The sequence below is a fragment of the Centruroides sculpturatus genome, unplaced genomic scaffold (genome assembly GCF_000671375.1).
Source record: "Centruroides sculpturatus isolate CEXI.00-Female unplaced genomic scaffold, Cexi_2.0 scaffold620, whole genome shotgun sequence".
NCBI lineage: Eukaryota > Metazoa > Arthropoda > Arachnida > Scorpiones > Buthidae > Centruroides > Centruroides sculpturatus.
Window position 1 is genome coordinate 109,025 of NW_019384848.1, and position 25,413 is coordinate 134,437.

The window sequence follows — 25,413 nt, forward strand, 5'->3', positions numbered from 1 at the left end:
TTTGCATGTTCTTTAATACAGTAATGTTCTATGATGCGTCTTTTTACAAAATTTTTTTCTTTATACAAAATTTTAATATTACTACGATCAATAAGACAATTTTTAATACTGCAGTGTTGTTGCCACGGGGATTCAGTTCTGTTCAATCGAATTGCCGCCTCATGCNAAGAAAAAAATTTTGTAAAAAGACGCATCATAGAACATTACTGTATTAAAGAACATGCAAATTGTATAAATTTAAATACAGGAGCATATGTCGATGCATGCTGGGATAGCTTGATGAACTATAATAGTACTGGCAACTTAACAGTGTAATATCCACTGAAGAGGCTAAAATAGCGAAATATATATGGATAACATAATAAAGTAAGAAATAGTGAAAATAATTCTCTGGTTTTCTCTGTTTTTTTAAACTCTATCGAAGTCGGAATTAAAGAGTGAACGTCACTTGTGGTTCTTAAAAGTTTTTTAAACGGAAAAATTTTTGGAATTTATTAATTTTAATATTTGTCTACACCGATCCCATTGTTTTTATTATTTATTTGATGATTTTACTCGTTATTAGCACTTACAATTTTCTATACAACCCATCTCTACCCTCAAAATTAAGCTTTTTGCCATTTTGTAATAATTAAATATATAAAACTGTTTTTACTAGGGCTGTGGAGTCGGAGTCGTGGAGTTTTGGTGTTTAAGTCGGAGTCGGAGTCGTCAAAAAATTCACCGACTCCGACTCCTTTTTACTTCCCAACTTGTATATAAAACGGAAAAGTATTGGAATCGTGTCAAATTTGACCCTCCAAGTTTCTTTTGCAAATCTACACGTTTGGACACCTCCCGAACACCTCAAAAAGTCAATAAAAGTGAAAAATTCTTGCGAGTGTGTGTGTTGGCGTCTAATTTGTTTAATTTCTTTATTTTGGGTAAAGGTTAAGAAACGAAATGTGGCACTGTAGCTTGCATATAAAGGGGCATTAATACTATTAAATTTTGGTTCTTAATTAAAGGTCGACAGGGTGAAGACATAAAAGTGATCATGTGTCATATCTCTTAATGAATATTTTACTCCTTATTAACGTTCAAAATTAAAAAAATAATAATAATAAAATAAAATTCATCTTTACCCTCAAAGTAAGCTTTTTTGTCATTTTATAATAAATTAAATACCGTTAAGATGTCCTCGCCTAAGACGCTAGATTGTATATGAGGACATGATTTAGTTCAACCACTTTGACGCTTAATAACTCTTGTGTTAAACCATCTAACTCCGATTCTGACCACTCTGACCACAGAAATTATTAGGCTTCAAACAGGATGGACAAAATCATGCCCCACACACAGTCTAACATCCACACATATAGGAAAAACCTCGAATCCTTTGCATATCTCAAAATTTCAAGGTGTCCTGAGTCGAAAAATGTAAAAATTTGGGAGGGATTATTTTTTGACCGAGCGCTACACTTTTCTGTTATATATAACAGCCGGAAAAGTAAAAATTATCGAATACATATTTATATATTACTTAGAGGAGTCTTATAGCTTTATAATAAAAAGTTTCTACGTTCTATCTTTATTAGAACTCTATTTATTGAATCTTTTATTCTGAGGTCACGTGATGACATCAGAAATTCCGGGTCTCTTTCGGTAACAAGTCCGCCCCTGGTCGGGGTCGGAGTCGGAGTCGGATGGTAAGGAAAAATCGGAGTTGGAGTCGGATGATAAGGAAAGGTAGGAGTTGGAGTTGGAGTCGGTAGATTTTTACGCGACTCTACAGCCCTGGTTTTTACTAGAGTATTAAAACAGAGGCCGTCACTAGCAGTTTTAAATGTTGCCGGAAAAGGTAAGCAATTTTGGATTTTTTTTCTAGTAGAATACACATAAATTATCGTTATAAATTTAATTAAAAATTCGTCTTATTTAAGCATATTACAAAAATGCTCTTAGATTAATTAATCTGCGTAAAACAAGCAGAAAGATTGTTACAATTTGTGACTAATAGTGTGACTACATTTCCTCAAATTTTAATATACATATACTTCTGTACAACAGCTCGTATTATTTCCTGTAAATCTTTGTATACTTGCAAGTCCATGATTACACAGGATGAAGACTTTCAACAGCTTCAAATTTTCAAACAATAAAAACTTGATATAAATATTATTTCATATTTTCAAAATTAATGCTGTACAGTAACACCTGTGTAAAACGGAACCTGATTAAAACCGAATCCTGCCTAAGCGAAAATAATTCTTCGAAACGGAGCGAATTTTTTGTTAAAAAGAAACCTGTTCAAAACTGAAACTGATAAACTGGAAAAAATATTCGGTTCCGTGCGTTTCCTGTTTACACAGGTTTTTACAGTAACTCGTTTTTCGATATTTCGTGTGTTATTAAAACTACTTATAATTTTATTTTATGTGAGATAAAAGAAGGGATTTTACATTATTTTAAAATTAGGATATCCTATTACTTATTTAGATTACTAAATTCCTTTACACTTTTTAGATGGAGAAAGAGACGATTTTCGTATTTTATGGAATTAGGTATACCGGGACCGAAACCATATTTTATTTATGGAAATATGGAAGAAGTTTTTAAGAAGGTAATATAGTTTAGCAAGATGGAGGTTAGAGAAAATAATTTTCAGTTGATTATTTTAATTTAAAAAACTAAATTTACAGAGAAATATTTAAATCATTATATTCTATAAGATGATAAATTTTATTTTTTCTTAATTTATTTTTCTGAAATAGAATAAACAATCAATGTATGACCTGACGCAATTATTTAAGATTTTACAATAATAATACGCATTTCAAGTGCCTATAGCACTCGTTTTCAGACAATTACACTATTATAACCGTTTACTATTTACAATTATTATGTATTTTACTAATCTTAATTACATTTTAACAGATGTGTATGAAAAATATTACAAGAAGGGATGTATGCAACTTTGTTAAGATTAGTAAAATGCCAAATGTAGATAGTAAACAGCTATAATAATATAATTGTGTAGTTTTATAAAGATTAATGAATTAATGACTGAAGAGAGTGCCACAGACACTCGAAATGCATATTATTATTATTATAAAATCTTAATAAAATCGTTGTATCAGGTCATGGGTCGATTCTGTACTCAATTTCAGAAGAATAAATGAAAAGAAGGAATTATTAATTAATAGCACAGTTTTCCTCAATTGGAAACTGAAAAACTAAAAATTTGTTTATTTAAAATGTACAATGTATAATATATTTACAGTCAAAAAATATTTTCCTTAAAAATATTTTTAAGGTAGGATATTTTGATTTTTTAAAACATTTATTCTTTTACAAATTAGATGTGTTATCTGTTGTGACCAGATCGCTGTTATTCCAAACAGTCCTATTTATATCTTTCCTTTGGTTTCACCTATTTTCATACTTTCTTTCGGGAGTCAGTTATATATTGATTTTTTTTTTTTTTTTTAGTTTTTCTTCGTTTCTTCTATATATACTGTTCCATTTTATTATTCTGCTCCATTATCATTTCTTTGTCGTTTTTGTGTTGCATCGTTTTCTTATTTCTTTATTTTATACTTTTATTTATTTATTTATTTTAATTTTTGGAGTATAGGCTATACATTTCAGCTGTTTAAAGTATTTTAGTTCGTTTAGTGTTTTGCTCTATTTTTCATTTAGTAAGTCATTGTCAGTCTAATAACGTTATATAAATTTTTGTTTTATCTCTCACTGGAAGAACAAGCACGTACGTATTGTACTGTACGTTCGTTCCTCCAGATGAAGTCATTCAGACATTCTCCAAATTTTGTTGTTTTGGCTGTTTGTCGCATAGTTTTTTATCTCGTGTTCTATCTTTCTAGTTGAACAAAATGCCGGAATATTGAAATGTTGAATCGCAATGTATGACATTTCCTTCTCGTTCCAGTATACATCGTAATGGTTCATTTAATATTTTCATGCATTTTATTTTACAGGTTGAGTTTGGGTTAATGACTTCTTCAATAGTCTGCTGAGTTAATAAAGTATCTTCTGTAAGTTAGTTTAAGGTTTGTGTATAAGTAAAATATCGTCCATAAGACGTGATATTTTTAAATCTTTTATTCATGATTCTAATATAATTACGAGTATTTTATCTTGCAAAAATTAACCTACTTCTGGTATTCCACAAGAATCCGTTTATAAAACTGATCCTTGTGGAATACCAGATATGACCCCTTCTCTTTTGAGTATTTCGATTTCATCCTTTATAGTTTTCAGTACTTTTTAATTGTCTATGTTCAGGCTCGCGTTAAATCTATTCTGTTATTCTACATAAATAAAACTGTAGCGGACAAAACGTTTGTTGCTGGATCACGGGAAAACGCCCAAACGAACTTTAACTAAACTTTATATTTTGAATCTGTCGGTTCAAGAGAAGATTTATAGATAAACATCATCTAAAAATCTACATTAATTAAAATAAACCGTAACAGATTTCTGTCTGTCTGTCTCTTTCTTCACTAGATGGCGAAACATGAATTAGTACTTGCTGTCAAAGTATTATATGAAGTTTACTATTATATTTGAAGAACTGACATTAAAAAGTAATTAGTTAATTAGCAAAATCTTCGAAGCATTAAAAAAGTGACGTCGTCATGCTAGAAGGCAGTACGTGTACTTATAGCGGATTTTTCGAACTGTTACATATTGTGTTCGTGATTCGTTAGGTCTAACTATATTTGCGTGAATTTTATTTATTTATGTGAGCGAAGATTATGCCTACTCGGAAACGACAAAACCTTGGCCGATCTTCAAGGAAAGCAAACAGATAAGACTTCTAGAGATTCAGAGAATTCGTTTTCGAGACAGGTTAAGCTTAGTTCTAAGAGAGAACGGCAAGCCGCTCTGTGAGTCTCTGAGAGTGCCTCTGAGCATACAAGGAGTAGTATGATTCTTTGAAAAAAGCTCCAAAGTGTTTTCATTTATGACACTCTTTCATCAGCTGATATTGGGTCTATAGATAAAGTATGTGGGCACGTACTGCAGTGCTTTGAAGGGGAATGTCACGGGGGATGTGCTGCTCTCCTGGCAAAGTTAAATTTTGATGTTCTTGCCTCCCTCTACTATCAGTATTAAATGGAACTCATCCTGACACTAAAAATTTCTTAATGAACATTAGAGCTTACAATAGTGCCTTCCAAATGATAAGTTTTGGTGCCACTGAAATACTTGAAAAAAGTTTCATTTCAACGTTCGAAATTCAAGGACAGGTTTATCATTTAACAGCTTACCATTAATCCTGACAAACTACCCATTCGAATTTAAACCCCTACAATTTCTAGTCAGTCTATACTTTGCAACAACCATTAACAATCCACAAGACTTGTTAATGATTGTTGCATTAACTACCATATCAAATATATGGTATTATATATCAAATATATTATACCATATTATTATATCAAATATAATAATATCAAATTATTATATTTGATATTATTATCAAATATAATAATTTTTGATAAAAATTATTATATTTGATAATAATTTATCAAATATGATAATTTGATAAATTATTATCAAATTTATAATAATTTGTGTATTCTATAATAATACACAAATTATTATAAATTTGTGTATTATTATAGAAATTATTAATAATTATCTGCTTTATATTTATATGGTATTCATTATGGATTTTTACACTTTTCGTCTGTCTATGATTCAAATCCATCGGTTTTCCTTTTATCTTGCCTGAGAGTTGCCTGAGAGTTGCAGGATTTGACTTCAGATGTAGTTGCTTTTTCAACTCTATGTTGCATGCTCCTGTGTTAGTAGCTGCAAATCTCTGTTCATTTGTGTCTCTCATAATAAAACACAAAATGTTGTATATCAGGGGGTTATTCTATTGAATAACCCCCTTTTAGGTAGGTAGTTTAGGTAGAAAATATTCTACATCTTCAATAGAATTATTGTAAATCTGTAACAAACAATTCTATGCAGATATACTATTTAAAAATTTTTAAATATTTCTTCAATAAATTTTCATAAAATAGTTCCGATTTTTATTTCAGTATTCCGATGCAAAACAGAATATTGTATTAATATGGATTTAAATATGGCATTTTTTATGATTTTAGGGGGCTACAAGATGTCATTTCGAATGGATTAAGAAATATGGAAATGTTGTTGGGTAAAAATATTAATTTATTACTTTTAACGTTTTCTGTTATTAAATAGCATATATTAATTACGATTGTTATAGATACTTTCAGGGTTCAAAGCCCATTCTTCTCGTATCGAATTTGGATTTTATGAAGAACTTTATGATTTCAAACCACATGGATGCATCTGGCAGAGATGTACGAATACTTTATTAAATTGATTGGATATTTAATAAATTTACTTAAAAATTTTGAAATTGTTTAGTGGTTTATTGAAGATGGTGGAGTACCATTGAAATCATTCAGAAAATCAGCAGTCGGAGTAGTTGATGGAATTTATTGGAAAGAACTTCGCAATATAATGTCTTCAAGTTTCACTAGCAGAAAATTGAAAGGGGTAATTATATTAATTTAATAATACAGATGTCTGTGAAAGAATTTAATTTTAAAATAGAAATAATTCCAAATATTCAATTTAGATTATACCAATATTAGACAAATCTGTCACTCGTCTCTTAAGCAAAATAGAAAAGAAAATAGAAAATAAAGAATTAGTTTCAATGAAAGCATTATTTAGCGAATTTGCTTTCGATAGTACAATGTTAAATATCTTTGGTGTTGAAGATAATGGACATGAAATAGGCAGAAAGTTTCACGAAGATGTTAAACAATTATCAAATGTGTCTTTTGAAGACACAATTATATCCCTTGCTCGTAAGTGAAGGTTTTGCTTTAATAATTTTATAATTAGTTAATTGTAAATTAACTTAAGATATTTCAAACATAAAAATGTCATCTATTTTGAATTTTTATTACATCGTTTACTTGATTTATTGGGCTGCAAATTGAAAACATTGTTTGAAGTGCAATTTTAAAAAATTGTAGACCTATAAATACCCACTCTTGTCCATCTGTATGTCAGTCCGTCTGTCCTTCTTTAATCTCCAGATTTGTCAATTTGAGGTTGAAAGCATATATTTAAATTAAATAAATTAAAAATATGGTTAAAAATTGCAGGCCGGCGTTGTGACGATATCACAGTAAATACTTGATTGTTAATCATATTTTTAATTTATTTAATTTAAATATATGCTTTCAACCTCAAATTAGTAGTGTCATCTTCCTATACACCAGTCTTTCCTGCTAGAAATAGAGTCGTGCCGGTCACCTTTCAGGGGAAAAATTTGAATCGAAATAACATGATTTCTGGTTTGTATCGGACGTTTATATATATTTAATCGGGGCCTCCTGCTCCCAGGATTTTCACACCTGTTCTCAGATGTTATCTTTCTAACTCCGTTCTCGAGATTATGGAATGACAGATGGACAGACAGCAGTGGAAATTTACAGGTCTACAATTTTTTGGGCTGCAATTTGAAAGTTTTGGACAATGTGACGATGTCACAATAAATATTTGCTCGTTTGTGTATTAACATCCTGTACGGTCTTTTTCATGAATGAAAAATTATTATAAATTTGTGTATTATAGAAATAATTAATAATTATCTGCTTTATATTTATATGATATTCATTATAGTTTTTTTATACTCTTCGTCTGTCTATGATTCAAATCCATCGGTTTTCCTCTTTTTATTCATACCGCATATCTGTGCAGATAAGACGGTAGTTCAATCATAAAAAAGGCCCCCAAAATCCGGCGTCGTCTTATAGGACAGATGCAAAAAAATAGATTAAATTTATATAAATTAATATCTTTATAAAAAACAGAAAACCCGTAATTATTTACTAGTAGAGAGTAGGGTATGTCCACAAAATAGAATAGCCCATACGACGTGTTTGTGAATAGGGCATAATTCCGCATAAGCTATACAGTATTATTATCCAGATGATGATTACTGATCTAAACTAAATTTATAAGCCGTTGATAGTTTGGGGGTCGTCTTATAGGACAGAGGTCATATCTGAAGGTCGTCTTATCTGCGCAGATATACGACTTTGTACTTTTTTCAATAGAGTATAATACTGTTTAAAACATATAAACAATAGATTAACAGTACCGCAGAAGTTAAAAACGAAAAAAATCCATATTTTGCTAGAATAAACTGTATTAGATGAATGTAAATGATATTAACATAAGTTTTTTTAATTTTTATTTACAGTCGATCTCCCTATAACACTGTGACAATTTTGGTTTTACTCTGAATATTAAATATAAAATTTTAATTATATCTGTCATATTGATTAATTTATCACGTTTAATTATAGTATGTTTTCCGGAATTTTCAACAGTTTTTACTTTGATTAGAGAAGCGAAGGACAAAATTTCATATTACTTGGGAAGACCTTCATGTATGGGAGCATATAAAAATTTATTTAGTGTACTTTGTCTGAGGAAATCAAATCCTCAAGTATGTACAAATTAAATTACATAAAAAATTTTTGTCTTGTGAATTGATAAATACGAGAATGAGTCAAAAAGTAACCTTAATTGCTTTTTTATTTGCAAAATATACGTATAAATGAAAACACGTCGTTACTTTTCAACATAATCCCTACCACGTTTAATAGGTATGCATCAGCCTTCATTAGTTGCTTGAATTCCACAAAGAAAAATATTTTGGCTATCTATAGCCACTCATGCACCCCTGTTTTCACCTGATTTTCTGTACCGAATTTTTTGCAACCAAGAACCTTCTTAAGTAGTCTAAAAATATGATAATCATTCAGTGCAAGGTCAGGCGAATAGGTGGATGTGGAAGACACGCCATACACTGAGTCCAATATTTTTTGGACTGTTATAGAGATGTGTGTGACCGTGCATGCTGTAACTGTTTACCATGCTGAACAACGTTTGGAACTTCTTGTAAGTTTCAAACAATTCTGAAGCAAGTCACAATATGTTATGCTGTTCAATGATAATCCTGTGGGCATATAATGTTCCAGAATTGAAACTTTATCGTCCCAGAAATATATGAGCATTACCTTACCGGCCGAAGCAGTCGTGATAAATTTTCTGGTTTCAGTGATATGGAATGTCGCCACTCCTTGCTTGTTTGCTTAGTCTTTGAAAGTAATGAACTTATGATTTGTGACCAGTAACTTCACTACTCAAAAACTGAATGACTGCACGCTGCTCCTCTTTGAAGCATATCTGTAAGCGCGGCGCCATCTTTGTTAAGATCTGCTAACGTTGCAGTCCATGTGATGCTTGACGTACGGAATCTGCATGCTTCAAGACGCAATATATCACAATTAGATTTAAATGTAAAATTTTTAAAATTATATTAAGATTACTTTTTGGCTTACCCATATATTTTCAAATTTTCAGTTACTTCTGTTTTTTCATTTAAATTTTGGTTTTAAAAAATATTTCAGATTCAGAGAAATGATATTCTGCAACTTTTAATGAATGCTGGTGATGATAATTCAAAAGTAAATGTAAAACATGGTAATTATTTCAATGCTCTTATTCTAGTCATTTAAGTACATTTTTGATATCTTATACAATTTTTTATTTATTTGAACTTATGTTTTATTTTTATTTGATTATGTTTTTCATTATAATTGTATACAAGTATAAAAGACGAGGCTTAACACTGAATTGATATATTCGGTGTTGGGCCTCGTCTTTTAGTATTCGCTTCTCATCACCTCGTCAAGCCTCGCATCTCATCACCGGCCCTACATTGTGAGCCTGGCGAACACATGATAAATGTGATTAAAATGGCTTCTTAGTGCTCACAGAGCGAAAAAAAACTCTGAATATGCACATCGTACACGTCAGTAGTCGAGGCCTATTTACATTGCCTTGCTAACAGTCATTTCTATCTGTTTAAGAATTCAGTCAGTTCTTAGAATTGTCGATAGAGTCTCTAATGAAAGGTCGTGGTCGTTAATACGTTTTAAAATATTTTTTCTTGCGATATAATATTAATTTTAAAAATTCTCTGTTTTTACTTCATATATTTGTATGGTTACATCTAAGAGCACCTAATATAATAGATTATTGAAAATGTTCTAAAGCAAAAAGAAGGATCTTCTCATGGAAAAACTCCCTTAAATTGCAATAGTTTGGGATTAGTAGTTTTAATTTAAAAAGTGTTAGGAGTGATGAAAAGATTGTGGACTAGAAACTTTCAAATAAGTACCCACTGCCTTAACTTCTACAAATCTTCGGGTCTAGTCCATGGGTCAGGAAACTTAGCTGTGTAAGAACTTGCATCTAAATGAATAGGTTTTTGAACAATGGGAGTGCAGAATATGAAAATTGTACCACTGAAACCTGAGTATTTTGGAATAGATTTTGAAATTTTCGCTAAAGTGTGCTATCACAGATGAAGATCAAACATATTAGTTTGCATAAAAACATATTAATATCCGCTTATACGACACTGTCTTTGATAAATAAACTAATTCATTAGTATTTTGCATATATTGTTTGATATATTGTTTGATATGTGTAAATGCAATAAAAACTTCTAGGATATATTTCCTTTATTCAGGTCAATGTTTTTGAGGTCAATTATTTTTAATAAAATTAAATTTATTTCCTATAGAAAGTCCAAGAACAACGAGAGAGATCTTTGTATAATTAACTACACGTTACGAACATGCATAAAATATGTACAGTACTTACAAGTTTATTGATTTGTATATTTGTATAATCGTCAAACAATCAGAATTTAAGGCAAATGAATATTCATTTGCCTTAAATTCTGATTGCTTGGCGATTAGTAGTTTACGTATTCTATCCGACAAAACATCACATCTTTAAGGAAAAAATAAACTAGAAGATATTAGATGAGATGATCCTGAGTATAGTACATTAGTTTTGAAAAAACATAAATTCATAACATCACTATGAAAATAATTCTGTTTTAGGAGAATCTTTCTTTTGTAAGGAGAATCTTTCTTTTGTAGGAAGAATATTTATATACGAAATTAGAAAATCGAACCTTATGCCCAGATTAATAGTGTAAATGTAATCTTTTATGGTTGAAATAGGCCTATGTATTCTTTGTCGTACGCAAAAACTGAAATTTTCTCCAAAATAAAAAATCTAGCAACGAGTTATGTAACTTTCCGGCCTGTTATGAGGTTTAATTTAAAAAGTAATTTTTTATTGCTAATCATAATAAATAGAATCGCGTGTAGGGTTATCTGTTAGGATTTTTGGTTATAAAAATTTTTATATTATTAGTTATTATAAAATGGCATAAAGTTTAATTTTGAGGGTAATGATGAGCTTTATAAAAATTGTTAATGCTAATAACAAGTAAAATCTTCATCAAGTCCGTCTCTTCTCGAGATATGACACGTGATCCCTCTTTTCCCTTGACCTTTAACCACCAAAATTTAATAGCATCAATGCTCCTTATATACAAGATGCCATGCCAAATTTCGTTTCTTAATCTTTATGCCCATTCTGAGATATTAAACGAAATAGACGCCAACACAAAATATGTAGGTATGTGTATTAGTTTTTAGAGGTTTTTCTGTTCAGAAACTTTGCGGGTTTCTGGAATATCGATGTTTTCACATCTCTGAACTCAAAAACCGGAAAAGTTACGTAAGCCGTTGATGGATGTTTTAAATATTGTTTTAATGATATTTTTTTTAATTAGATACACAGAAAAGAACTTTATCGACGGATGAAATTATTACAAATTTGATTGATTTAGCCATCGGAAGGTAAATTATATCTTTTCTTAATAAAACGTATAAAATTTCCTTGGTGAATTCATGAAAGTATATTGTTAAACTTTCTATTCTTTATAGTTATTTAGGAAGTTTAACTTTACTTTAACTTTGATTTAATGTATTCGTGAAATTTTACGTATTAAAATTTTTTGGAAATTAAAACATTCAACACAAAAATTATACTGAAAATTAAGTCATAATTGTGGAAAAAATTTATAAATTAGTCAATGCTAAGAAATAAATTTTTATAAAAGGTATTTTTCCGGAGACAGTTAATTTAAAGAGCTGATTTCAACCTCTGGTTATGCACACAATCTTCAGCAGATAACGTTGAAAATTTCATGCTTTTTCTATGGAAAAAACTATTAACGTATGGTTCTGAATTTTAATGTAATATCTTATTGTTTAATTTTCAAAAAAATATTTATAATATAAAAAAATAAATATATCAAACATAGCGAAGTTCGATATTTATAGCCCGATTATTTAAAGCGATCATTTCATTATGTTTAAAAAATAAAATTATTTATTTTCTCAATTTATTAAATATTGAAGCAGGAAAAACTATTTAATTTTATTTAAGATGTAATATTTGCCTTTTCAGTTATGATACAACAATCTCAACATTAACTTTTACATTGTATATGATGGTGAAGCATCCGGAAATCCAAGATAAAGTTCGAAAAGAACTGAATTCCTTAAATGAAAATGAGGTGAGGAGTGTGTTTAAATATTATTTTTTTTTCAATTCTGTAAATACATTTATCTTCTCTGAAATCATATTATTACATTAATTGACGGAATTAGTAAAAAATTATTCAAAATAAAAAATAAATAAATACAATTAATCGAATTTATAATTTTATACATGAGGTCATTCAAAAATATGGTTTTCTTTTATAATATATACTAATCACTGTATAATGATAACTGTATTGTAAATTCAGATTGAATACAGTAAAATGTATAAGCCACGTACAGTAATTCAAGATAAAGTGAGATTGTTCATAAATGAATTTTAGTCGAGCTGATTAAGAACTTTTAGTTCTAAAAACACTCGAAATCTGCACTGTAACTGATGGCAAGGCATCTGGTTAACAGCCTCTCTTCTTAGAGGATCCAAATTTCAGTTTGGTTCAGCTCAGAAAATTTCAAAAGTGATTTGACTCTCGATTGTCGGGTATGTCAGTTATATCATTCTTCAGTCTGGTCGGTTCCACTAGATCACGAGGCCATCAGGCGTGCAGTAAACACTAGATCACGAGGCCAGTAAAACACTAGATCACGTGGCATAANTTTTTTTTTTTTAGTTTTTCTTCGTTTCTTCTATATATACTGTTCCATTTTATTATTCTGCTCCATTATCATTTCTTTGTCGTTTTTGTGTTGCATCGTTTTCTTATTTCTTTATTTTATACTTTTATTTATTTATTTATTTTAATTTTTGGAGTATAGGCTATACATTTCAGCTGTTTAAAGTATTTTAGTTCGTTTAGTGTTTTGCTCTATTTTTCATTTAGTAAGTCATTGTCAGTCTAATAACGTTATATAAATTTTTGTTTTATCTCTCACTGGAAGAACAAGCACGTACGTATTGTACTGTACGTTCGTTCCTCCAGATGAAGTCATTCAGACATTCTCCAAATTTTGTTGTTTTGGCTGTTTGTCGCATAGTTTTTTATCTCGTGTTCTATCTTTCTAGTTGAACAAAATGCCGGAATATTGAAATGTTGAATCGCAATGTATGACATTTCCTTCTCGTTCCAGTATACATCGTAATGGTTCATTTAATATTTTCATGCATTTTATTTTACAGGTTGAGTTTGGGTTAATGACTTCTTCAATAGTCTGCTGAGTTAATAAAGTATCTTCTGTAAGTTAGTTTAAGGTTTGTGTATAAGTAAAATATCGTCCATAAGACGTGATATTTTTAAATCTTTTATTCATGATTCTAATATAATTACGAGTATTTTATCTTGCAAAAATTAACCTACTTCTGGTATTCCACAAGAATCCGTTTATAAAACTGATCCTTGTGGAATACCAGATATGACCCCTTCTCTTTTGAGTATTTCGATTTCATCCTTTATAGTTTTCAGTGCTTTTTAATTGTCTATGTTCAGGCTCGCGTTAAATCTATTCTGTTATTCTACATAAATAAAACTGTAGCGGACAAAACGTTTGTTGCTGGATCACGGGAAAACGCCCAAACGAACTTTAACTAAACTTTATATTTTGAATCTGTCGGTTCAAGAGAAGATTTATAGATAAACATCATCTAAAAATCTACATTAATTAAAATAAACCGTAACAGATTTCTGTCTGTCTGTCTCTTTCTTCACTAGATGGCGAAACATGAATTAGTACTTGCTGTCAAAGTATTATATGAAGTTTACTATTATATTTGAAGAACTGACATTAAAAAGTAATTAGTTAATTAGCAAAATCTTCGAAGCATTAAAAAAGTGACGTCGTCATGCTAGAAGGCAGTACGTGTACTTATAGCGGATTTTTCGAACTGTTACATATTGTGTTCGTGATTCGTTNATTGGGCTGCAAATTGAAAACATTGTTTGAAGTGAAGTTTACTATTATATTTGAAGAACTGACATTAAAAAGTAATTAGTTAATTAGCAAAATCTTCGAAGCATTAAAAAAGTGACGTCGTCATGCTAGAAGGCAGTACGTGTACTTATAGCGGATTTTTCGAACTGTTACATATTGTGTTCGTGATTCGTTAGGTCTAACTATATTTGCGTGAATTTTATTTATTTATGTGAGCGAAGATTATGCCTACTCGGAAACGACAAAACCTTGGCCGATCTTCAAGGAAAGCAAACAGATAAGACTTCTAGAGATTCAGAGAATTCGTTTTCGAGACAGGTTAAGCTTAGTTCTAAGAGAGAACGGCAAGCCGCTCTGTGAGTCTCTGAGAGTGCCTCTGAGCATACAAGGAGTAGTATGATTCTTTGAAAAAAGCTCCAAAGTGTTTTCATTTATGACACTCTTTCATCAGCTGATATTGGGTCTATAGATAAAGTATGTGGGCACGTACTGCAGTGCTTTGAAGGGGAATGTCACGGGGGATGTGCTGCTCTCCTGGCAAAGTTAAATTTTGATGTTCTTGCCTCCCTCTACTATCAGTATTAAATGGAACTCATCCTGACACTAAAAATTTCTTAATGAACATTAGAGCTTACAATAGTGCCTTCCAAATGATAAGTTTTGGTGCCACTGAAATACTTGAAAAAAGTTTCATTTCAACGTTCGAAATTCAAGGACAGGTTTATCATTTAACAGCTTACCATTAATCCTGACAAACTACCCATTCGAATTTAAACCCCTACAATTTCTAGTCAGTCTATACTTTGCAACAACCATTAACAATCCACAAGACTTGTTAATGATTGTTGCATTAACTACCATATCAAATATATGGTATTATATATCAAATATATTATACCATATTATTATATCAAATATAATAATATCAAATTATTATATTTGATATTATTATCAAATATAATAATTTTTGATAAAAATTATTATATTTGATAATAATTTATCAAATATGATAATTTGATAAATTATTATCAAATTTATAATAATTTGTGTATTCTATAATAATACACAAATTATTATAAATTTGTGTATTATTATAGAAATTATTAATAATTATCTGCTTTATATTTATATGGTATTCATTATGGATTTTTACACTTTTCGTCTGTCTATGATTCNAAAAATTGAAGTTTTATATTATCCAAAAGTCAGAAAGGAAAGAAAAATATAATTTTTTCGTAATTTTACATTTTATGTAAGAAAACAAAAGTACACATTTTACATTGTTCAATGTATGCTTTTAATATTAGAGTCAGTGAAATCGGAATTTCCTCTACTCATAGTCTTATACAAGCCTGGCCAACCCAAATTGTTCGCGGGCCACTTTGATCACACGTAACGTTACAATGGGCCACAATTTAGGCAAACATGCTTTTAAAAAAGTAAAACAAATACAAAATGAATAAAATTTCATTGTTATACCAAGAGTTCGTACTCGCACTTGCGCATTATAACAATGACACATGAAAATTTTCATTTATTTAATTGTTTTGGAAACGAAAAACGAAAGTTTTAATATATATATAACATCGCTTAGCGGGCCACACAATTTAATGTGACGGGCCGCAGGTTGGCCAGGCCCGTCACTATATATTTACGTTGCATAATGTTATCAGTCGGTTATTATCATCAATTTAGACGAATTTGAATGTAATACAATAAACAGATTTTCCTATGTTAGTAATCAGTAGTAAGAGAAGGCTTCTAAAAACGTGAAGCACTCGGCTATTGGCCTGGTATGTCTTGCTCATTCATGTAAAAGAATCTTAAACTCAGAAGCTTCAAATTAAAGATGAATTAATTTTAAAATAACTAATATTTTTTTACTTTATCTATCAATATTTGAGAAGAAAGCACTATTTAATTTTGTAATCATTATTGGAATTGATAATATTGCGTTGAAAATTATACCATAAATTTATATTATTATGTATGTTGTTTCTAATCCTATATACTGTACATTAGACAATGTAATAACTGTGAATATATGTAAATTATTTCTTTTCAGGAGGAGTTAATAGAAGGTAATGAACATGTTGCATTGAAGGTCGAGAATGAATTAATTTTAAGAGTTGTTCCTGTATGATCAGATATAAAAGTAACAATCATAGGAGAGTTTGGAGTTTAATACATTTCAAAGTATATAATTTACTTTAACAATCGAAAAATATAAATATGTAAATTTATACTTTTTTTTATTTTAAACACTCTTAAACATATAAAAACTCAGATTTTTATTTGTATTTTTAATATATCAAAAGGTATATAACGAAAATACATAAAATATGCCATGTTATATCAATTATTATTTTATTTTTAGGTAAATAAATGTAAATTTCAGATTTATAAAATGACACATGTATCAAAAACAAAATAAATAAGTCATTTTCTGAAATTATACCAGAATTGTTGTTTAAAAATTCCAATTTTATAAAGCAACTGTTTATTATAAAACATACATAAAAAACGAAAAACTAACTATTGATTTCAACAATTTTAACGAAAAGTTAAATTTAAAAATATTTAAATAAACTTTTTTCCCGTGTAAAAAATTAATCGTGTAAAAACAGGATTAGTTTTCTTTTGTCGACCGTGTTATTTTAAAATCGCGTAAAATGGACCGCGTAAAAACAGAGTGTAGTATACTCATTACAGTGAAGGTTAGTGGGTCTTAGAGCAGTAATTAATATTTTATTGCTTATTCCAGGGTATTGAATCCCTGCTATTTGGTTTAGAAGTCAATGCGTCAGTCAGTATTTCAGTTTACACTCGTATGATGTCTTATGCACACAAAAGAAGCCACAGATCTACAGTTCTGTTAATGGGCTCTGTGGGTTCTACTATATATGGGATAGGCATGAATAAGAAATTACTGGTGAAGAGGTAAATAGTGTGTTGCATTGAAAGTTCTTAATTGTGTTCACATTTTACAAATATCAGTGCAAACAAGTACAGTATATACAAGTTATCGCTCATTTTAAACATCACTGAGGATCCATATTAATTAACACACAAAAGTATTGCATAATGGTTAACTGAATATTTATTTCTAAATAGTAATCAGAACTGTAAAGATATATAGATTCTGAAAATAAAATTTGACGTAATGCATTTTATTGACTTTTGGTCATTAATATATTTTATATAAGTTTAACTTAACCGATTACAGTGTAAAATTTCATTTCGGTTTTGATTCGGCTGCAAAATCCAGTTTCGGGTAAAAACATTACATTTTTTACTTGTTTGTAAAAAATGTAACGCTACCAGATCCAATACTCGAACAAAGTATCGATACGGTATCGGTATTGACAGTATCGGAGCATCCCTAGTCAGTAAGTGTATCTAGTTGCTTAAATAAAATATTATAGTAAATAAAGTCAATTATGCCACATAGATGTCATATTACAGAGAATTGATTTAAATTTTTCGTAATTAAAACAGTTTAGAAAACTTGGCAACGCAACACTTGGGCGATATGCCTAGAGATGCCTTCCGGGAGGTCTTTTTAAGGATAACTGGCCTCTATTGAGGCGTTACAGACGTGGAGAAAATCACGGAAAACTCCACGTGGCCAGCCCGTCCTGGGGCCTTAGTCTCGAGTTTTTCGTGTTACAACTCCCAACGTGTTGAAGGTGTCACGTGGTACCTTCTCACACACTGACGTCAAATTGGTAGTCTCGAGTTCTAACTCACGTGCTTTCCCATCTCACCNAAAACACTAGATCACGAGGCCATCAGGCGTGCAGTAAACAAAGGTCATCAGTGCCTGCAGGGTGCAAAGAATCAAATATTCAAGAAAGTCTGTATATTGTAAAATGTTAACAATTCGGTTGATAAATCTACTATATAAAGAGATCTGTTCCCATTTATTAAAGTATACAATATACTCGGAGGTATAATAACTATGAAAAGTACCAGAACATTTACAGATTTTTGAGATAATTTGATAATTCTCAATTCTTTGTATGTTATTTATTAATATCGTCTTATTAAATCTTAAATGTAATTAAAATTATAAAATATAATTTTAAAGTTTTATTTAACTTACAGTAATATTTACATTGCGTTTTAAAATATTAATATTATAGGAAGAAGTAAGAAATTCATTCTTAAATGGAGTTCCTTATCTCGATCAAGTCATTTATGAAACTCTGCGGTATTACACCATAGTCAGACTGTAAGTTTCAATGTTATAAAATGTTTTAAATTTGTTTTAATGAATTTTAATGCAGATAAATAATCAGAAATTTTCATTAACTATACACAATGTTCAAATGATGTAAATGAGAATATTGGTTCAAAAGCATTTTTTACTTTACGTTTATAGGAACCGGGTGAGATGCCTATAGGTTTTCTCAATACATATAACTCCCTTAATTGTGATTTCCAGAAGAACTAAATATATAATGCATATACAGCCACGGTTATTTTTTAACAAAAGTGAACAACGTTAAATGAAAACTCAATATAACAGAATGGTAGCAACGAAATCACACTTGTCCGTTATGTATTACATTCTCATGTGCTTTCATTTTCTGAACATTGCTCATCGAATTCAATCGGCTTTACTTGTCTCGTTTTTATGACAATTATATGATAAACATTTTTTTGGGTACTTAACATTGAATTTAATTCAAAAGCTTGCTTTGCTAAATTACTGTCTTTAGGTCTTCTGCGAAAAGCACGATAAGAAATGTTAAACTCTTTGCTTGCTTGATAGTAATTCAGACAATTAGTATTTACAGTACTTTCACAGAAAGAACTAAGTTCTTTTTGGCTCTTTTCCTCTATTGGGACCAATTTCCCTTCTTTTATATTCAGAAGGCATCTAAAATTGTTAAATTTAATTAAGTTTATAATAAAATATTTCAGAAAAGTATGCACCTTTTCCTTAAATTAACTAGGCATCTCATCCAAATCCTATCGGAGATATGCTATTTCTATATTTTAGACTAAAATTACTAGGAGGACCTCTGGCTTCGACTACAACACGATTTTATTTTCACATGAAACAGAAATATCACGTAAGCATGTTACAATTTCGGAACATTTCGTATAAACATGAATGTCGCAAAAACATTTATAGAGCGATGATGAACACAAACTTATTTTTTAACCAAAAAATTGACAAAACGAACATTCGAAAAATAATGAAACACAAAATCGTTAAGCTTAGTCACCACTAAAGTGACTAGTGATTTGTTCTATTGAATATTCATAAACAACCTCAAGTCATTTCTCTCGACGACTAGGTATCTCACCCGGTTTTACTTCTACAGTATATCAAAATACTTGATCTGAAAGTAGGCAAAAACAAGCAAATAAGAAAAAAAGAAAAAATGTAGACATGTTGCTTAATTTTATATATATATATATATATATATAAATTATATATACAATATATATATTGTATATATAATTCATAATGTTGTAAATTTCTAATGGTTTGTATTTGTCATTACGACTCATCTTGTTAATATTATTTCTAGCAAAATGCGTAATTTATTACTTACGAAAATTGTTATAGGTTGGTTATTGTTATTACGAATTATTTAGAAATGTAGGCCTATATTTCAGTACTTTTAATATATTAAATAAAATAGCACAAATATAGGCCCTAATCCTTTATATCCATCCAAATATACTATGTCATTTCCAATAAAAATTCCCATATTAAACTAATATGTCACTTAATCTAACATGCAAGCGTGATTATTATTTTCCTATTCTTGTCTAGGGACGTCCCGATACTTCCGATACCGATCCAGTATTAATACTTTCCTTCAATACCGAGTACTTTTTTACTCGATACTTTTGTTCCGATATCGATACTTTACTTTGGATATCGGATCTGGTATAGTTACATTTTTTACAGACAGGTAAAATCTGCAACGAAACCGGATTATGCTGTCGAATAGAAACTTAAATGAATTTTATACTATTTTCTGTTACGATAAACTTATATGAAAAATACTAATGATCAAAAACTGAATGTATTACGTTAATTTTTATTTCCAGAATCTATACATGCTAAGTGCTCTGATTACTATTTAGAAATAAATATTCTGTTAACCATTATGCAGTACATTTGTTTGTTAATAAACTTGGATCCTCAGTGATGTTTAAAATGAGTGATAACTTCTATATACTTGTTTGCACTGATATTTGTAAAATTTGAACACAATTAAGAACTTTCAATGTAAAGACACTGTTTTACCTTTTCACCAATGACTTTTTATGTACCCCTATTGAATGTATAGTAATACCCACAGAGCCAGATAACAGGACTGTAGATTTGGGGCTTCTTCTGTGTACGTAAGAAATCATACAAGTACAAACTGAAGTACTGACTGACACACTGACTTCTGATCTAGATACTCAGAATTCAGTTCTCTTGGGTAAGCAGAAAATATTAAATTCTGCTCGGGGGCTCCAGTTCATTGTAATGAGCATAGTACACCTATCCCTCTTTTAACGCGATCTTTTACACGGGGAAAAACAGTATATTTGAATATTTTTAAATTTAACTTTTCGTTAAAATTGTTGAAATCAATAGTTAAGTTTTTCTTTTTTAAGCACAGTACAGTACTATTTTTTACTGTATATCAGAGAATGCTGTATGTCGATTTTATGTTTCCTATTCTACGTTGCGTTTACTATATTTATGTATAAATAAAATAATGGCAAATGATGTTAGAATAAAGAAGGTCGTGTTTATTTTGTAAATTGCTTATTTTTTCGTGCCATTGAAGTTGTGGATCCAATCAAACATTTTCATACAGGATGCATATAATGTACATTTTTACCTGATATTTTTTACAGGGCGTTCTTTGTAACGTATCCACCGCGCAAAAATAGGGATAGGTGTATCTTCTCAACAGTAAAAACAACTGGAAGGCGACGAGATAGACTGAGCAGCTACAGCCACCGAGATTTGCAGTTTCTATACCCAATATTGATAATGGCTGGTATCGATACTTTTCTGGTATCGGAACATCCCCATTCTTGTCTTTTAATCAATTTTCAGAAAGTGGGATTTCTGGGACTTTATCTCTAGTTTTATGAACAATTTTTTTATTAAATAAAAACGTTTAAATGATAATATTTAATTAATTTTTATTTGTGATTCTATGTACAGTTTAATAAATCGAAAAGTGACAGGAGAAATTAAATGGAATTCAATAATTTTACCAAAGAATTTGGTCATACAAGTGGCTGCCTATCAACTGCATCACGATCCTGAATATTGGAAGGATCCTGAAAGTGTTAATCCTGATCGGTAACTAAATTGTCATTATAATACATTTTATAATGAATTCATTACTTTAATAATATGTTATTAAATATTTTTTAGATTTTCACCAGAGAATAAACGAGAGATAAACCCTATAACCTTTCAAGGTTTTGGATATGGTTCTAGAAACTGCGTTGGAATGAGATTTGGTCTTCTTGTCCTAAGACAAACATTTACACGTCTTTTAAGTAAATATAAATTCGAAGCGTGTGAAAAAACTGTAAGTAATAATTATAGAATAGATAGATTGATTGACCAATTTAGTAATATTCATGTCTCACCTAATGTAATATTTTAAATTTATTCAAATACTTACAACAATAAATTTTTGGTTGGAAGTACTTGTAATTAAATGCATAACTGTTCATAACTGTTCACTAGTTAGCCTATTAGTTATGATATGCAACAATAAAATTATTTCAAAAGTTCATTGCTTAAGACATGGCAATATGATAACTGACAAGTGAGACAAAAAAAAATTAATCAAGATAGTTCATATACATAAGATTATATTGTATAGGCCTACATATAAAGCCGTGTTAAGCACTTTGAGACTTCAGACCCAATTTATTTACAGAAATTATACAGATATAGGACAAAAATGCAGTAGGCTTCTCTTACTCTAATCAGAATTCGATATTATTATCATTATTTTCGGATAAATAGGCATTTTTGTGTTTTTCTTCTGTGTCAGCAGTCTCAAGAGTGATCGATAACATGAAATCGTTGTAAGTTTTGGTCATGGATTTTTATCAAAAACATTAAATTAATCGTTATTTACCTAAAAAAAACATTAGTTTAAATTGCTTCTTTACACTATCTGTTATTAACATTGGTAGATAGACAAACAATCAGTGTCGTCTTAACACTTAGGCACACTAGGCCGGGATCCCACGCTAATTTATACTAAGACCAAAATGTAACACTAATTTTCCGCTCACCCGCCGGTTGTATAGGCAAGGGCCAATATATTACTTTGCCCAGTGCCCTATATTGCCGTTAAGACGACCTACAAACAATACCAGATGAATTATTTAAGAATTAATAATAATAATTATAGGAGAACTGGGGCGGAATGGGAAAGACGATTTACAAATGAAAGAGAGATGAGGGAATTGGTTTGCTCCCTGTCTTACACTTAGACTGCGACAACACGTCAGTGTGAATACTTGGTTACCGAGATTCGCTTTGTCATTGACCAATAAAACCTTGCGTCGTGATTTTTTGATGAAAGTACAGTACAAGTGTATCAACATTAAAACAATGAAAGTATATGGTATATTTTATAATTTAACTAAATTTATATAGTCTAGTTTATTAAAGATTTGTTTGTTTGTATTTTTAGAATGAAATAACGAAAAAGTAATCATAAACTTTCTCTCTACTTGATTTTTAGAAGCATGTGCTTTGGGGCACAACGTGTAAGACACAATGGGATGATTTCCCGTAAAGGAAAAATAAAAAGAAAAGGTAAAGGAAAAAAACAAAGTCTAGTGAAAAAAAAGAACAAGGGGACAATTACTCGGAAGGAGATGGTGATACGACTTGCGTTTACTGCACTGAGGCTTACTCACAATCGATTGAGGGTTAGCCTAATGTTCATGCATGTAAAAAATGGGCTCATATGTCTTGTGTGGGTTTTGACAGCGACGATGCGGTTCCATGCTGGTTTGAGAGTTTTGTAAGCAACAAGACATATATATATATTTCTAACATTTGAGCACTAATCTCATACCCCATTCTGCCCGAGTGCGGGGTGAAATGAAATGTGGGCAAGCTTTTCTTTTTAATGATTTATTTTTTTATGTAATTTAAATAATTATGTGTCAAATACAATAAATAAAGGATATAATATAATATTTTTGTTATTTTTCTTTTATTGTTGACATAATTTTAACTTCTTCGTTAGCTACCCCATTTCGCCCGGGTTACCCAAAGTAATAAGTGTTTAAGTTACACATTTTACAAAAAAAGGTTATAAAAATTCAATGGAGTCAGAAAATTTCTTCTTTTGTTTTCTTACATAAAATGTAAAATTACGAAAAAATTATATTTTTCTTTCCTTTCTGACTTTTGGATAATATAAAACTTCAATTTTTAAAAAACAAGCCAATAATGACTATAAAATTTTCAAAAACAGAGTTTAAAAAGGTATAAAAAAGAAAATAATCTGCAGAGAGAAAATAACTTTTATTTACATCATTACTAACAAGCTTCCCAAATGCATTTCGCCTATGGCCTCTTCAGTGGGGCTTACAGCACAAAATCTACGTTCAAACAGTCAACTCATTGAAGAGCCACTTATACAGTTAACAAAAAACTCCCAGCATGCCGCTGTTAACATTCCGGTATTTAAATTAACATTATTGTTTTGCATAATTATAGCGAAGTGTTCTTTTACCTTTCGCTTTACAATATTTTTTTCCTTAAAAATTATTTTTAATTTATTAATATTAATCTGACAATTATTACTATTACAATGTTGGAAGACAGGAGAATTACTCATTTTCAACCTTACGGCAGCCAAATGTTCCGACAGTCTGATCCTTAATCTTCGTTTTGTTTCACCGACGTAAAAACTAGGATTGTTACACGTTCATTCTATCCGATAAACAACACCTTCTTCTTCTAATATATCTTTAGCATTATTTCTGATGATCATCATATTTGATAACCTGTTATTTAAAGATGGAGCCAATCTAATTAATTTATGATTAAAGAAGTTATTATATTTTTCATAAATACCTTTTATATACGGAAATGATACATACTTTATTATTTCTTGACAACGTTTAACTTTAAACCTGTTTCTTAAAAATCTGTGGAACCAATCATTTAGTAATCTTTTTGGATATCCATTTAAGATGTATTTCTTATGTGTATCTTCAATTTCTTCTTTTCTTTTATCTATATTTGTTGTTCTAGAAAAAATCTTTGTTATTTCCATCAGGTATACATTATATTTTTGATTTAAAGGACAGTATGATCTATAATTAATTACTTTTCTCGTATTACACGGTTTTTCAAATTTACAGTATTCCAAATGATCTTCAAATCTTTTAATTGTTATATCTAAATAACTTAATTGATTATTTAATTCATGCTCTTGAGTAAATTTAATATTCAAATTAATTTTATTAGCTTGTTCCAAAATTTGTAAGTTTGTTGTTAGTGTACTATCGTACACTATTAAAATATCATCGACGTACCTTGCAAAAAACATAACTCCATTTAATGTTGAAAGAATCATGTCCACATCCAGCATATAAATTTCTGCTAATTTCGGTCCTATTACGGAGCCCATCGAAATATTATTTTTTATATATTATGCAGATTATTTTCTTTTTTATATCTTTTTAAACTCTGTTTTTGAAAATTTTATAGTCATTATTGGCTTGTTTTTTAAAAATTGAAGTTTTATANAAGAAAACTATATGAAGAAAGGATTAAGTTTAAATACATTTTCCATTACATAACGGATTTTTTAGGTTCAACACACGCAATTAATTTTTCAAGTACTGTAATTCTCTCCACAAAGCGAATTGTCTTTTTCTTGTAAATTCGTTGTCGAATTTTCCTCTGTTCATTATTTTCTATATATGTTACTAATATTTATATGTTACTAATATTTCTATTTATTTTTTAAAATAAAACATTAGAGGTTTTCATTCTGTTTCTGCGTACTATGTT

General features: G+C 29.8%; 2 protein-coding genes across 5 annotated transcripts; one reads left to right on the forward strand and one right to left on the reverse strand.

Annotated features, from left to right (window-relative positions):
* The first annotated feature begins 1,710 nt into the window (after positions 1-1,710).
* LOC111630426 (cytochrome P450 3A2-like) lies at positions 1,711-23,187 on the forward strand. Of its 4 annotated transcripts, XM_023374515.1 has the most exons (14): positions 1,711-1,840; positions 2,506-2,602; positions 6,123-6,175; positions 6,248-6,344; positions 6,412-6,543; positions 6,626-6,860; positions 8,373-8,515; positions 9,483-9,555; positions 11,732-11,798; positions 12,412-12,520; positions 18,518-18,606; positions 21,568-21,708; positions 21,784-21,943; positions 23,120-23,187. In XM_023374515.1, the coding sequence occupies exons 2-14, from the start codon at positions 2,534-2,536 to the stop codon at positions 23,171-23,173; spliced, it is 1,422 nt and encodes a 473-aa protein (XP_023230283.1). In that variant the 5' UTR covers positions 1,711-1,840; positions 2,506-2,533; the 3' UTR covers positions 23,174-23,187. The 4 variants fall into 4 exon arrangements, with proteins under 4 accessions (XP_023230283.1, XP_023230284.1, XP_023230281.1 ...); XM_023374516.1 differs by lacking the exon at positions 23,120-23,187 and having other exon boundaries at positions 8,397-8,515; positions 21,784-22,919; XM_023374513.1 differs by lacking the exon at positions 23,120-23,187 and having other exon boundaries at positions 21,784-22,917.
* A 1,132-nt stretch (positions 23,188-24,319) lies between these two features.
* On the reverse strand, positions 24,320-25,027 carry LOC111630417. The gene is made up of 3 exons (XM_023374505.1): positions 24,933-25,027; positions 24,495-24,644; positions 24,320-24,398 (listed from the first exon to the last, which is right to left on the reverse strand). Exons 1-3 carry the CDS (start codon positions 25,025-25,027, stop codon positions 24,320-24,322), a joined length of 324 nt encoding a protein of 107 aa, XP_023230273.1.
* Positions 25,028-25,413: the final 386 nt, after the last annotated feature.